At 33.6% G+C, this 13308-nt stretch overlaps 1 protein-coding gene across 3 annotated transcripts; it reads right to left on the minus strand.

Moving 5' to 3' along the window:
* Positions 1-3707: 3707 nt before the first annotated feature.
* Positions 3708-13300, minus strand: LOC145324792 (2-oxoadipate dehydrogenase complex component E1). 3 transcript variants are annotated; one of them, XM_080167451.1, is made up of 8 exons: positions 13238-13300; positions 9387-9592; positions 8864-8990; positions 8085-8470; positions 7289-7523; positions 6676-6830; positions 5478-6090; positions 3708-5002 (listed from the first exon to the last, which is right to left on the minus strand). In XM_080167451.1, the coding sequence occupies exons 2-8, from the start codon at positions 9551-9553 to the stop codon at positions 3998-4000; spliced, it is 2688 nt and encodes an 895-aa protein (XP_080023577.1). In that variant the 5' UTR covers positions 9554-9592; positions 13238-13300; the 3' UTR covers positions 3708-3997. The 3 variants fall into 3 exon arrangements, with proteins under 3 accessions (XP_080023577.1, XP_080023562.1, XP_080023570.1); XM_080167436.1 differs by having other exon boundaries at positions 9387-9595; positions 13238-13299; XM_080167444.1 differs by lacking the exon at positions 13238-13300 and having other exon boundaries at positions 9387-9761.
* Between the last annotated feature and the right edge of the window lie 8 nt (positions 13301-13308).

Here is a 13308-nt window from a genome sequence, read left to right on the forward strand (position 1 = left end):
TCTTCTTGGTAACAAATTATATTTTTGACAAAAAAAAGTTGGCAAAATATTGCCACGTTCTGTGAATGGAGACACAGAAATGAGGAATCCATTATTCTTAGCATACACAAGTCTGTAAACAAAAGCTTTAGTGTATAGACTGGTGTGGTGGCTCAGTAGTAAATATGTTAGTAGTATCATGTAATTCTACCTAAACCAGTCGGGGCTCTAAAATTATTATAAATTTATCAGGGCGGTCAAAACTCCTCATTTTTAATATATAGAAATTAATTCCTAATTTTAATTAACAAATGGTTGACTCTTAATTATACACATGTACTTAATGGTTATTCTACTAAACCCATTCGGTAATTTTATACTATTGAGAATGAATTAGAGAGATTAATGATAAACCATTCTCACGTAGGTTAATGTCTTAACATTTTTTTTAATTTCTAAACTCCAAGAGAAATTTTAAATTTGCATAATTTAAATTGATTTTCCCTTTTAGGATATAATCATTAAATTCTACCTAATCCAGTTGTACAATTAACATTATCAGGAGTATATTATAAGTGGTTGATTGAGCATATTATAACAACAACTCTACTATATACAAATCATTTCAAGATCCCTACTAATAAAATTCATCCTAAACCTTGTCATCAATACTGCAGTCGCTGACCAAAAATAACATTTAAACAATAAATGTGTGTTTTATCAAACGCTTTTGTTTAATCTAAAGATCTCGAAAAAAATTGAGACAAAAAATCAACGGAAGTATCAAAGCAATGGAATCATCTGATATGATATGATATTTAATCCTGTGCAACTGCGCGCCTCTTGCACGGCAGCTTGCAGGCCTACATGACCATTTGCACCAACATACATTACATTAATGGCCTTAATAATAACCTTATTAATTACAAAATTTTAAGCTAGGGGCGCTAACTCGCTGCTGGTGCCAGTACAGCGAGTTAGCAACAAATATGTTTATTAAAAATTATAATAATAAATCAATGTAGGCTGCAGCTGCTGGACAGTTACACTTGACCCATTCTTTCTGGTTCCTCCTTAGCCAAAAACTGGTCGGCTCTTAGAGGTCCTGCGGGCGTGCAGGACCCTTCTGGGGTTCCAATGGGGGCTTGGCTGTCCATGGGTATGGCCGCTGTTCGGTGGCGGGGTGTGTGTGTGTGTGTGTACTTCAACTTCGTTTCGCTATCAGTCGGGGGGTGTGTAAGCCGTCAAAATGCCTCCGGTTGCGTCAGGGTGCGTCAGGTTGTTTCAGGTGGTTCAGGTACGTCAGTGTGCTATTTACCCTGCTCTCCCAACCTCAATGTTCAGGTGACTAAAAATACAATAGTTAACTTGTCCCATAGGGGACAAGGAGAGAATTTTTTTAGATATCTTTGAGGCAGTCCTAACAGATGTGAGGATATCATTAATTTTGAACTGTGTAGAGCTTAGTTGAGAAAAAAGTTAATATACTGAAGTTAAGATAAAATAAAATTAAAATTAAAAAAAAAGTAAAGTATATTTATATATTAGCGTACGAAAAAATAATAATTGCGTAGGTTTAGATACGCAATTTATTGCGTACATATATACGCTGTGTAGAGTACGCAGAAAGTGAGAGTGAATGAACAGAAAATGGAAGTGGGTTATTTATGGAGTGTGTTTGGTCTTTATTAAGACTACAATGATAAAATAAAGATAAAACTAGGAATGTAAAATAAAAATAAGTCTTTTCATGTAAAATAAACAAAAATCTCCTTAAAGAAAGAGAGATATTTTGCAAGTTTACATAAAACATATATAGAGGGGGGGGGGGGGATTAAAGGGGTCTGTGGAGTAGGGTAAAAAATAAATGTATGGATATTTTTGACTTACAACTTGGGGATTATATTGCTCGCAAGTTATGTTCTACATGGATTGTCTGCAGTATTCCGAATTACACCTAAATTACAGAAAATATTCATTAGTTAAAATAAATTAAGAAAAGAGGGTAATTTATTCAATATTGTTTAACAAATGATTAAATAGTTTTTTATGGAATATTTTTTCATTTTGAATGTTTTTTATGTTTGCTGGTAATTCATTAAAGATACGTGGGAAGCGGAAAAGTGGAGTGTTCATAATAAATGAATTTGAATTTGTTATTGTAGCAAAATTGTTATTATTACGTGTGGGGTATCCATGTATATCATAATTAAATTGCCAGCAATCATCAAATATACGAGGTGTTAAGTTATTTTTAAATTTATGCATAAATTTGCATATGTTGAATTTCATTAGTTCACTATAAGGAAGAATTTGATATTGTTTAAATAAGGGTTTAGTATGTTCCCTGTTATTTTTCGATTTAGCTATTATTCTAATGCAATTTTTTTGAATTATTTTTATGGGATGGAGGGTTTCTTTATTAACACCAGTGAAAAGAATGATGCTATAATCCATGAGGGATTTGCAGTAAGCATTGTATAAAATCTTTAAATGCCTACGATCAAGAATATTTTTCATTATTCTTAATGAAAAACAAGCGCGCTGCAATCTTTGGTGAAGGTTGTCAAAGTGGAAACGATAGGACATTTTTTCATCAAGCTCTACTCCAAGGTGACGAGCATGTTTATCGTTCTTGTTTTGATTGTCATTACTTACAAGAGAAAGTTTTGTTATTTTATTTGGGTCATTTTGATTAAAATCATTGGTGTTTATATAGACAGGAAAAGAAAATTTTAATTGCAATTCATCAGGAGAGAAATTTTGTCGTGGTGTGGTGAAGATTAATATTTTAGTCTTTTTTGCATTTATAATAAGGCGATTTGCTGAGTACCACTGGACAATGTGAGGTAAGGTTGTTTGTAGTCCATCAATAAGTTCTGTCAGGTTCTCACGAGCAAGAAAAGTCAAAGAGTCATCTGCAAATAGATTGAAAATAGCATTTGCAATGGCATTTTCAATATCATTTACAAAGATTAAAAATAATAACGGACCAAGAACTGATCCCTGGAGGATTCCTAAGACAATATCACGTAATGAACTTATTTTTCCTTTAAAGTAAATGTACTGTTTTCTGCCATTAAAGTAGCTTTTTATTAGCTCTAAAACTTGTCCCCTAATTCCATAGTGGCTTAATTTGCTAAACAAAATATTTCGGTCAATAGTGTCAAAACACTTTTTTATATCTATTAACACAGCACCACAGACCTTGCTCTCTGCTTGAGTGTTGGCAATGAGGTTACTCAAGTTCAGTAGGTTGTGTACTGTGCTAATAGATTTCCTAAAGCCAAATTGTCTGTCAGAAAAGAAGTTTCTCTCTTCTAAAAAATTATGAATATGTTTATAAAGTATTTTTTCTAGAGGCTTACTAAAATTGCAGAATATTGCAAAAAGTATTTTTTTATAACCATTAGGTACCTAATTCTTTTTTATTGACGGAAAAATATTTTTCTCAAAGTTTAAAATCTCTATCAATATCTGAAAAATTTCATACTGCAATTAATGACAAAAAAACATAAATCTTCATGTTGTCAAACACTCTTATTAAGTTAAAAGTACACAAATTAACTAATTCCTTCGTTTTTATAAAATCTACTTAACTTTAAATCGCTAAAAAAAAAGAAAATAAAGATTCCTTTTCATGTTATGGCGATAGACTTCAGTACACAACAAATTAATTAGTGAAAAGCTTCGCTTTAGTAAAATTAGCAAGAAATAAAAATACAATATTTAAATAAAATATATATTATTTCTTCAAATAATAAATAACACAGTTACATACAAATTATGACTTGGATAAAATTACATTTGTTTAATTGGCATATTCTTATTCAGAACTTAAATAGCACCTTTCCAGTTCAGTAATAAATAATATCATTTAACTATAACAAGGCATTCATTGTGGAAATTCAAAATTGTTTAGGTAAAGTGAATGATGAATCTTTTACATACATATTGTATATTTTATGAAGTTTTAGGTAGTTAATGAGTTTAATTTTACTTTGTATGAAATATTGTATTAAGCAAAAGTTTTTGCCAGAATTGCAGCAGCTTCTTGTTGATGAACTTTACCGACACCAACAGCCGGCTGACACAGCTCTTGCCTGCCAACATATTCCAGATCCATGCCCAACAGCCTGCGGAACCTTGGCTCCATGTAGCTCCAGGCTCCCTGGTTCCTGTGCTCCTCTTGGCTCCACACAAACTTCTTGGCTTTGGTAAATTTCTTCAGCTCCTCCTGGATTTTTTCAGCAGGGAAGGGACACAGGGATTCAATACGGAGAACAGCAACATTTTTAATGCCATTCTCTTGAATATGCTTGGAAAGTGTGTAATAATGTTTGCCGGAGGTGAAAATAACTTTCTCAACGCTGGATGGAGTAGTAACATTGGGGTCAGCAAGAACTGGCATAAATCTGGTGCCTGGAGCCATATCCTGCAGAGTCGAGGCGGCTCCGGGCAAACGTAACAGCACCTTAGGGGCAACAATAACAATTGGCTTCCTATAATTTCTTACCATTTGCCTGCGGAGTAGATGATAGTATTGAGCAGCATTGCTAGGATTTACAACCTCCCAATTGACGTTATCACCATCAACCTCAGTCTCTTTGCTATCAGTCATTTGCAGGAATCTCTCCATCCTGCAGGACGAGTGTTCAGGGCCGGCTCCATCCATGCCATGGGGCAGCAACATTGTCAGACTGGATTGGAGACCCCATTTTGATTCTCCGCTGCATACAAAAGTATCCAACATAATTTGTGCACCATTAAAGAAGTCACCAAATTGAGCCTCCCAAATGGCGAGATTATTAGGAGATTCTACAGAGACACCATATTCAAAGCCAAGCACAGCCTCTTCGGACAGGATACTGTTGGCAATCTCCAGGTTACCTTGCGGCTGGCCAGGTGCCAGGTCATTCAGAGGAATGTAAATTTCATTTGTGGCTTGGTCCACAAGCATAGCGTGTCTGTGGGAGAAGGTGGCGCGACCAACGTCTTGGCCGCTGATACGTACATTGAAACCCTGAAATTATTAAAATATTTATATAGATAATTACGAAGATAAATAAAAATTAAGAGGTTAATAATAACTAATAAAAAATAAATGTTGATATGAAACAAAGGCGTTAATGTTTTATAAATGACAAAAAATAAAATATGAAAAAATTAAATTGCAATGTAAATTGTTAAAAACAAATTTCTCCACCAATATCAAAATAGGTTAATCTTAAGTGAATGGATGTATAATTACTTGGATCTTGCACCAGATTTTCATGTTTTATATTAAAGTGAACTCTGTAGCGGTCTAAAATAATGATCTAACCCATCCCCCTCCTTTACCCTATCATCTTTCCTCCTACTGGATAAACAGATCGACTTATAAATGCGGGGGAAATTGCAGTCTAAATTGACGAAAATTTTTCTAATGTTTTATCATCTACGAATATTTTACATCTGTTCTTAAGTGTTAAGGACCAAAAATAATCAATGCTATTTACCTGATAAAGTAGAGATCCAAGAGCAAGTGCTTCAGCAGTGCCCCAATCAATACCTGCCCCACTTTCCATCTTCTTAATCCTTCCCTCAATATGATGCTTTTTAAGATGTCCATGAACATTAAACTCCTCAGGATATGTAACAGATCTGGCGCCAATATATTTCAAGAGCTGGACATCCAATCCAGTGTCCCATTCGGTTATATTTCTTCCAGGTTCACTCATACCTGACCAGAGACCTTTCAGGTTACTTCTTTCTGGAACATATGTATCAATCATGTTAAAATGGTCATTCAATAACTTTTGATGATTGGCAACAGCCGCATTTTTATCTTCCTTTGACATAACATTACAATCAACTAAAAGATCGGAATATTCATCTGGAACACTGCGCCTGGCGTGAATAACAGAATACAAAGCAGGATTTGTGAAGGTAGGATCATCTAGCTCATTGTGGCCCCAGCGTCTGAAGCAGATCATGTTGACAAAGATGTCCTTTCTGAAGTGTTGTCTGTACTCCATGGCAATTCTGGTGGCCTTGACCACCTCCTCGGGGTGGTCGCCGTTCACGTGAATCACGGGAGCTCCAATCTGTTTGGCTAGGTCAGTGCAGTGTCTAAAAAGATAGCATAAATTAACATAATATTCATTGTAAATTAAGACAAAATAACGCAAAAACTGATCTAATATTTGCCATAAATCACTTAAAGTACCTACATAAAACAAATATTAGTTTTTAAGGCTGTAATCCTTAAAATAAAGTAAAGGGATGTGTGTTTGTCTGTCTGTTTGTTTGTACCGTAGGATCTCGCTAACCGTTGAACCGATCGGGTTCTCCTTAACAGGGTAGCTTATCATAGGTCCCGGGAAGGTTTATAACTATTTTGGGGGAGGGTACCACCACCCTTCTAAGAGAAAAAAATAACACCCCCACAAAATTTTTTTTTACTTATTCTTTTAAAATCTAAAATAATAAAATGGGTTATCGAATTTGACTATTCTCAAGAAGGGGCGTAGCCACTAGTTGTAATGAAAGTATGACAAGCAACAAACATACAGACAGACAGACGAAAAAAAATTATAGAGTAGATGCTCAACGCTAATAGGTTATTAAAATCTCAAAAAGAAATATCAAACATCTATCTAAAATAGCAACCCAGAAAATCTCAAATGTATTGATAAATGGGTAATGACGTCATACCTTGAAGAGCGACCTCTTTCTCCAGGTGTAGTAAATCCAAGCTGATTATTGATGACAAGATGAATAGAGCCACCAACACTATAGTGAGGTACATAGGCAAGCTGGAGGGTCTCCTGGTTGATACCTTGACCCGCCAGGGCTGCATCTCCATGAACCTAAAGTGACAGTAGGTTAAGTTATAAAGCAGTTACTTATTAAATATAAATTGGGTTAGAAAGCAAGTAATATCAGGGGTTTAAAGGGATAAGACAATGACTGATGAATTAATATACATCCCCAATGATGATACACAACATTATCCCTTCTGTAGATTAAAATTAGTGGTTGAAATGTTTAACCACTCAACTTAATGAAACAACCAATTAAAATTCACTAAAGTCCACAAAGTTGTGAAGCCAATGAATAAGAAAACGTTTTTATAAGACGTTAGGGACTAGTGTAATAAACAGCCCATTGTCCCTACTCTCTTTGAGGTAATATGAACAACATTACAAGCAAAATAAAAAAAAACTCAAGAAGTTTAAATAAATAGCTTTACTCTGTCATACAATTCATGAACCATTTATTGACCAAAGCACGAATAAAGGGATAATTATGATTTTTAATACCGTACCTGTAGACACAAGATATCATCTCCCATCTTTCCATCCCCATAATCACCCTTCTTCATGGTCATATGCTTGCTACGCGCCTTGCCCACAGCCACGGGGTTAACAGCCTCCAGATGGGAGGGGTTGGGCAGCATGGTCACGTGGGTGGACCCAACATCGAAGCTGGACACCAGGTGGGAGAGTACGTCACCAGCTCCTTGCTGGTCTGCAGGAAATTCTGGCAGTCCCCGCATTTTTCTAGAGATGAAAATCATATTTTAGAAAGAACATTATTATAAGAATGAGATTTGGCAGAACAATCATTTAAAATCAAAACAATTAATTCGAAATGTTTTTTAAGTTCAAGTTAAATCAAGTTTTTTTTCTGCCAAAACTTAATAACAATCCTTTATCTTCTTAAGTTTTCCTTCAATCTGATTTTAAAGAGGTAGTTGCACGAAATGCATTTAAACTTGAATTTATTGAACTGCATATTTTTCTCTGTTCAAACTACATTTACAGGGCATAAATTTGAAAGAATTTCAATTTTCTACCATGTAGGCAATTTAAAAAAAATCAGGACTTGAAAATCGTATTTTTGGGATATATCTATTCAATTTATATAGCTAAGCTGGATCTTAAAATTTTCAAAATTGAAAAAAATATTTTTATGAGGATAACGCCTATTTAATACAAAATTATATATCATATGTTTATGGTGTACTTGTAACTTATGATTGAAATAATTTTTCTGAAGTGCACTTCATGCAACTATCCCTTTTAATATTTTAGATAATTTTATCTATGATATTTTCTTACCTGAACATACAAACAGGAGGGAACTTCATGAGCCCAGTCATCAGATTAAGACGACCTCTGTGCGCCATGCCGCACACAATGTCCTTCACTCCATCCTGTTGCGCTTTCCTAAATAGCTCAACAAAGAATCCCACCATAGCCTCACCTCCCTCGCCGCCATACCGTTTCACACTTTGAAATCTAGTGGCCAGAAAATTGTCAAATGTTTGGGATTTTAACATTTCAGTAGCCAGCTCAGTCTTTTCCTCAGTGGTAAGCTCAGATTGTTTAATTTCTTCATATTTGTTGTACAGCCATTGTTTCTCTGTCAAATCTTCAATATTTTCACACTCAATGGCAGTGGTTCCACAATAGAGTTTGGTTAGGTTTGAAGAAAGTTCTGATATCTAAAATGTAAAAATAGAAGACAGGGGTCTAAAGGGATAAGACAATGGCAGATAAATTGATGTACATCCCCAATTAAGATACACAAAATTACCTTACAATAAGTAGTTGAAATGTTTGGACACTGAACTTAAAGAAACAATCAATTAAAATTCAAAAAAATCCCCAAAGTTGTCAAGCCAACGAATAAGAAAATGTTATAATAAACTTTGGGTACTAGTGTAATTAACAGCTCAATGTCCCCTCCCACCCTGGATAAAAGAGTGAAAATTATGATCTTTATTGATTACGTAAGTTTAACTCAGTAGGTAAATACTTCCAGAAAAACCTACCTAATACTTTTTGTCGTAGGTAACAAATTAGAAATAAATAATAAAGTAAAAATCACTATATACCTGTGAATCAATATTATAAAGTTCAGGTTTAAGTTCTGGCGGTAGGTCATCAGAACTGGCAGTACTTGCAGCCACGGGATTGAGGTTGGCATACTTGTAACCATATTTGCGGTGAGCATCTATGTATCTAAAAAAAGTAACAATCGGTATTAAAAGTTAAAGATAGTTTACACATTCTAGTTCATTGAATAATAGTGGCAATATTGCAGGGGTGTATAATATTCTCCCAAATTCTCCCCACTCTGGAGGAGGGGAAGGTTTAAAAAAGCACAAATTGTCTAGTTATAGATTAGCTGCACTACTATAATAAAGCCTTTACAACTTTTCTTTACAACATCAAATAAAGAGACAAAATTGTTTATGTGTGTTAAGTGAACATAAGTAGGTATCAATTTATATTTTCTTCATAAAAAATGTGTCAAAAATTAAGATAAAGACATTGTATACTTTAAAAACAGTTAGCAACAAGTATTCTTATTTGTGTGAGAATTAGATGAAATTATTACAGTTTATTTATATCTACCTTGTTAATTTTGGATCTTCTGTAGAGCTTTCAAGAGTTTCTGATGTTTTAGCATATTTACTTGGATAATAACCAAACACACTGGTAGCCTTGGTCTGGTACAGCCTGTGCTGCGCTGTACACTGCCTGCACTGCGCAGTTAGCTTGTGCACGCCTCTGCGCATCATTTAAATACAACTACAACTACTGACTTAACAACTACACCTCTACTAGATAAAAGACAAAATTACAACAGCACGTTTATCTCTTTTTATTCAGCCCCTCCGTCTTTCCCCAGTTAATTTAAACTCAGCTGAGATTTCTTTCCAGTTTAACCCGGAGAATCAAAATTGGGGAGGGAGGGGGAGATGATGCTTGAAGCAGACAATAGTACTCCCGGAGAAAACAAGGGAAAGGCAGTGAAATTTAAAGAAAGGGATATGCTTCATAATATTCAGGGAGTGGACATTGGCGGTTAAATTAAATTACTTCCCCATGAGAAGGAAAGCTACTGCATGCATAATTTAACTTAATAACATTAAGTAAAAATTAAATTATTATCCATTATTCTTTCCCTGTACTCCTAAAAATAATGCACATGCCAAGCCCCCATTTACACAAAAAAACAGGAACACGGTGATAGGTCAATGAAATATGTTTTAATCTACTATCAATTTATCAAGTTTGAAAATTTTTGTTCAGAAAAAAGGCATATTTCTATCCCATCTTAATCAGATGCATGCGCATAATTTTGTACAATATTTTTTCATTTCAGTTGAAAATACAATTAAAATGTAAAGTACATATTTTGAAATGTTATAGGAAAGCACACAGACAATGACTTGATGTATAGGGTGTTGAATCAATATTGTCCCATTTTAAATTTGAAAAACCATGAAATAGTTTATAAATGTTTTTTTTTATCAAAATATCTGTCGGTCTGACTGTGTGTCTGTAGCTTAAGATATCGCTAACGGCTTGACCGATATAGTTCTCCTTAAAAGGTCCAGGAAAGGTTTAGAAGTTATAACTATATTGGGGAGGGTAACTTAACCCTCTCAAGAGAAATTCCCCCTGAAAAAAATAATCTTTTGAAACTTGGATTGAAAGTAAAGGGTCGACTATCTCCCCCCTTCACTCAAGTCCATTAAGCTAAACATCCAATAACTGCATAAAACTTTGGAAACCATTTTCTAATGCTTTCAGCCTCAAAAAAATGAAAATAAGTGAACCTCTACTAAAAGGACCCAAAACTAACTATGCCTTTTTTTTTAAATAAGCATAAAAAGTGTAACATTTTTGTGCCGCACTTGTACATATATTGTATGTATTGCATAATGGACCTGCATTTAAAACTTAAATTCCTATTGTTGTCAAGTGTAAAAAGATTCATTTTGAAATTGATTTTCTGTACTTTTTTATTCTAAATATGCGGGATTTTATTAATATAAATGATGAAGTGACTTTTAAATCAAATATTTTTTTGTCCTTTACTAAGAAGTAACTTAGAAATGTTTTAAGTTCCAAACGATTTTTACATATTACTTTCTTTTCAACATTGTCTACAAATATGTCGTGTCTTTTACTCCTCTTTTAACTACTTACATACGCACAACGTTAGTTTTAACAGGTCTAATTTTAGATAGTACAAAAATCTTAGTAATAATTTGAAATAAAAGCAATCTTATCAAGCCCTAGAGTTGTATTTCAACCTATGTTTAAGTTTATACAATATTCTTATTGATTCTCGTGCTAAAACATGTTTTAAATGTCGTATTACAGAGTCTTTATCACAGAAAATATTTTGCAGATTTTATATACAGAAAAGATATTTAACTGGAAAGGTTTTGGGGGTTTGACTACTTAATTTAGTCCAATTAGTTCGCCCCTAGCCTTTTGAAGAAGTGGGGGGAACCTATTTACTTTATAGAAAATTCAAATTTTTTATTAAGGGGGAGAGTTTGATCGAGTATACCACCTATTTGGAAAAGTTTAAAATAATGATATGACTAGTATGTAGGTAAAAGTCAAGCGGTAAGCGAGATTTTAAGCTTCAGACAGACATCTATCCTACAAATATGCCTCATTAATAGTTTTGTTTGTGGTAAACTAACAGTTTAAGAAATAATGCCAAAAGTTCTTTATGTCAAACACTATCATTCAGTCTAAAATGCACCAATATTTCCTTTTAAAGAGGAGTATGCACGAACGAGAGCAAGTGATTATAAGCATGACCTTCCAGCAGTGATTCTAAATGTTTTTTTTGTGTGTAAATGTACTAGGGTTATGTTTAATATCGTTAGGTATATCAATTTTAAAAAAAAATGAAAATATAAGTTTCACCATGGTTTTATATGAAAAAAACTTATGTTAGGTTTTTTACTATATGTCATCAAATGTTTTGTTAAGTTCAAACTGCTGTAAAATAAAAGTAAACTTATTCAATGAAAAATGTTGAAAAGGTATGGCAACTTGTAGTATTGTTAACAGTTTTATTAGTGTACTTTCGTAATTTACAAACATTTAATTATATTTTAGCGTGTTATTTTATTTAAACTTTTGAGCTCAACAAAACATTTGATGATATTTCATCAAAAAAATGCTTACCTAACATTTCAAAGTTTAATTCTTACAAAACCATGGTGAAAATTATTTTTTTTTTAGTTTGTATAACTAGATCAAACATAACCTAGTAAGTATATTCACAGAAAAACATTTAGAATCACTACAGCATGGAAGGTGATTAGAATCAGTTGCTCTCGTTCGTGCAACGTTAGAGCCAGGAGTATTATTCTAGGTTGAAACTTTAAAATCTAAAGAAAATGCATATATTCATCCATATCATGTTGATTCTTTCTAATTAGACAAGTATAAAAACGCTTGAAACGTTCGTTAATGTGATTTATTGAGCTTCTATAAATGAGCACTATAATCCTTGCTATCAAAGATTCAAAATTATTATTTATTGTAAGTACTTATGGCTTATAAGGTCCATCTTATTTCAGAAATCACAAGCGTCAAACTAACCATCAGCCTTTTATACTTTAAATAAACAAGGATGACAACATTCATAAAAGCAAAGCATTGAAACGGTAGAACAAACGGACATTAACACTTGTATTGTTTCAGAAGTGAATAATCCTAATGTAAATGTATAAGAGTCAAAGCAAAATTGTTTATGGGCATACTTACTTTTTTAGTACTTGATTATAATATTGTACTTTGTTAACCCAGGAATCAATATACCAAAAATCAGTTCATTCCAATAAGGGGGGGGGGGGGGGGGAAGTTCTGACACTTTTGCGTAAACAGTGATTATAGGCTTTGTCTTTGGACTGAGAGGATAGGTTATTAGGGATAAAATCATTCTTATATGATGAATTTCCCCCAGATTTAGGATTTTTTGGATAGGCCTCCAGGTGGTACATATTTTGTCTTATAAGCTGACATCTAACTCTTTAAAAAAATTTGTTTTCATTTTTACCTGTAGAGAGACAACCTGGAGGCCTGGAGCTCCAGAACCTGGAGGCCTATCCAAAAAATCTTAAATTTGGGGAAAATTCATCATATAAGAATGATTTTATCCCTAATAACATATCCTCTCAGTCCAAAGACAAAGCCTATAATCACTGTTTACGCAAGTGTCAGAACTTCCCCCCCCCTTAAATCAAATAAAAAATTGTTGTTAAAAAAATCAACATGTTTAAAATGGACGTATGGACCCAATTACTAAAGGACACCATGCAAAGTTTGAAATCGATAGGACAATTCTAACATGCCTAAATTAACGAAAAAAGCTATCCGTTCCGGTCGTAGGGACCGACCCTGATTATAGAAAAGCTTCTCTTTTAAAAAGTAAAACATATTGCTACCTCTAAATAATAATACTGAAGATCAAAATGCTGCCATATTACATCAATTATAGTCTAAATCTGAAATTAAA

This window comes from Acartia tonsa, chromosome 1, assembly GCF_053477335.1.
Source record: "Acartia tonsa isolate MP-2025a chromosome 1, ASM5347733v1, whole genome shotgun sequence".
NCBI classification, from domain to species: Eukaryota; Metazoa; Arthropoda; class Copepoda; order Calanoida; family Acartiidae; genus Acartia; species Acartia tonsa.

Coding starts and splice junctions, on each gene's coding strand:
- LOC145324792 (XM_080167451.1), bottom strand. CDS start 9,553: ATGATGCGCAGAGGCGTGCACAAGCTAACTGCGCAGTGCAGGCAGTGT. Junction 8,471..8,863: donor TTTATAATATTGATTCACAG/GTATATAGTGAT, acceptor TTTACATTTTAG/ATATCAGAACTTTCTTCAAA. Junction 6,091..6,675: donor GAAAGAGGTCGCTCTTCAAG/GTATGACGTCAT, acceptor CTATCTTTTTAG/ACACTGCACTGACCTAGCCA.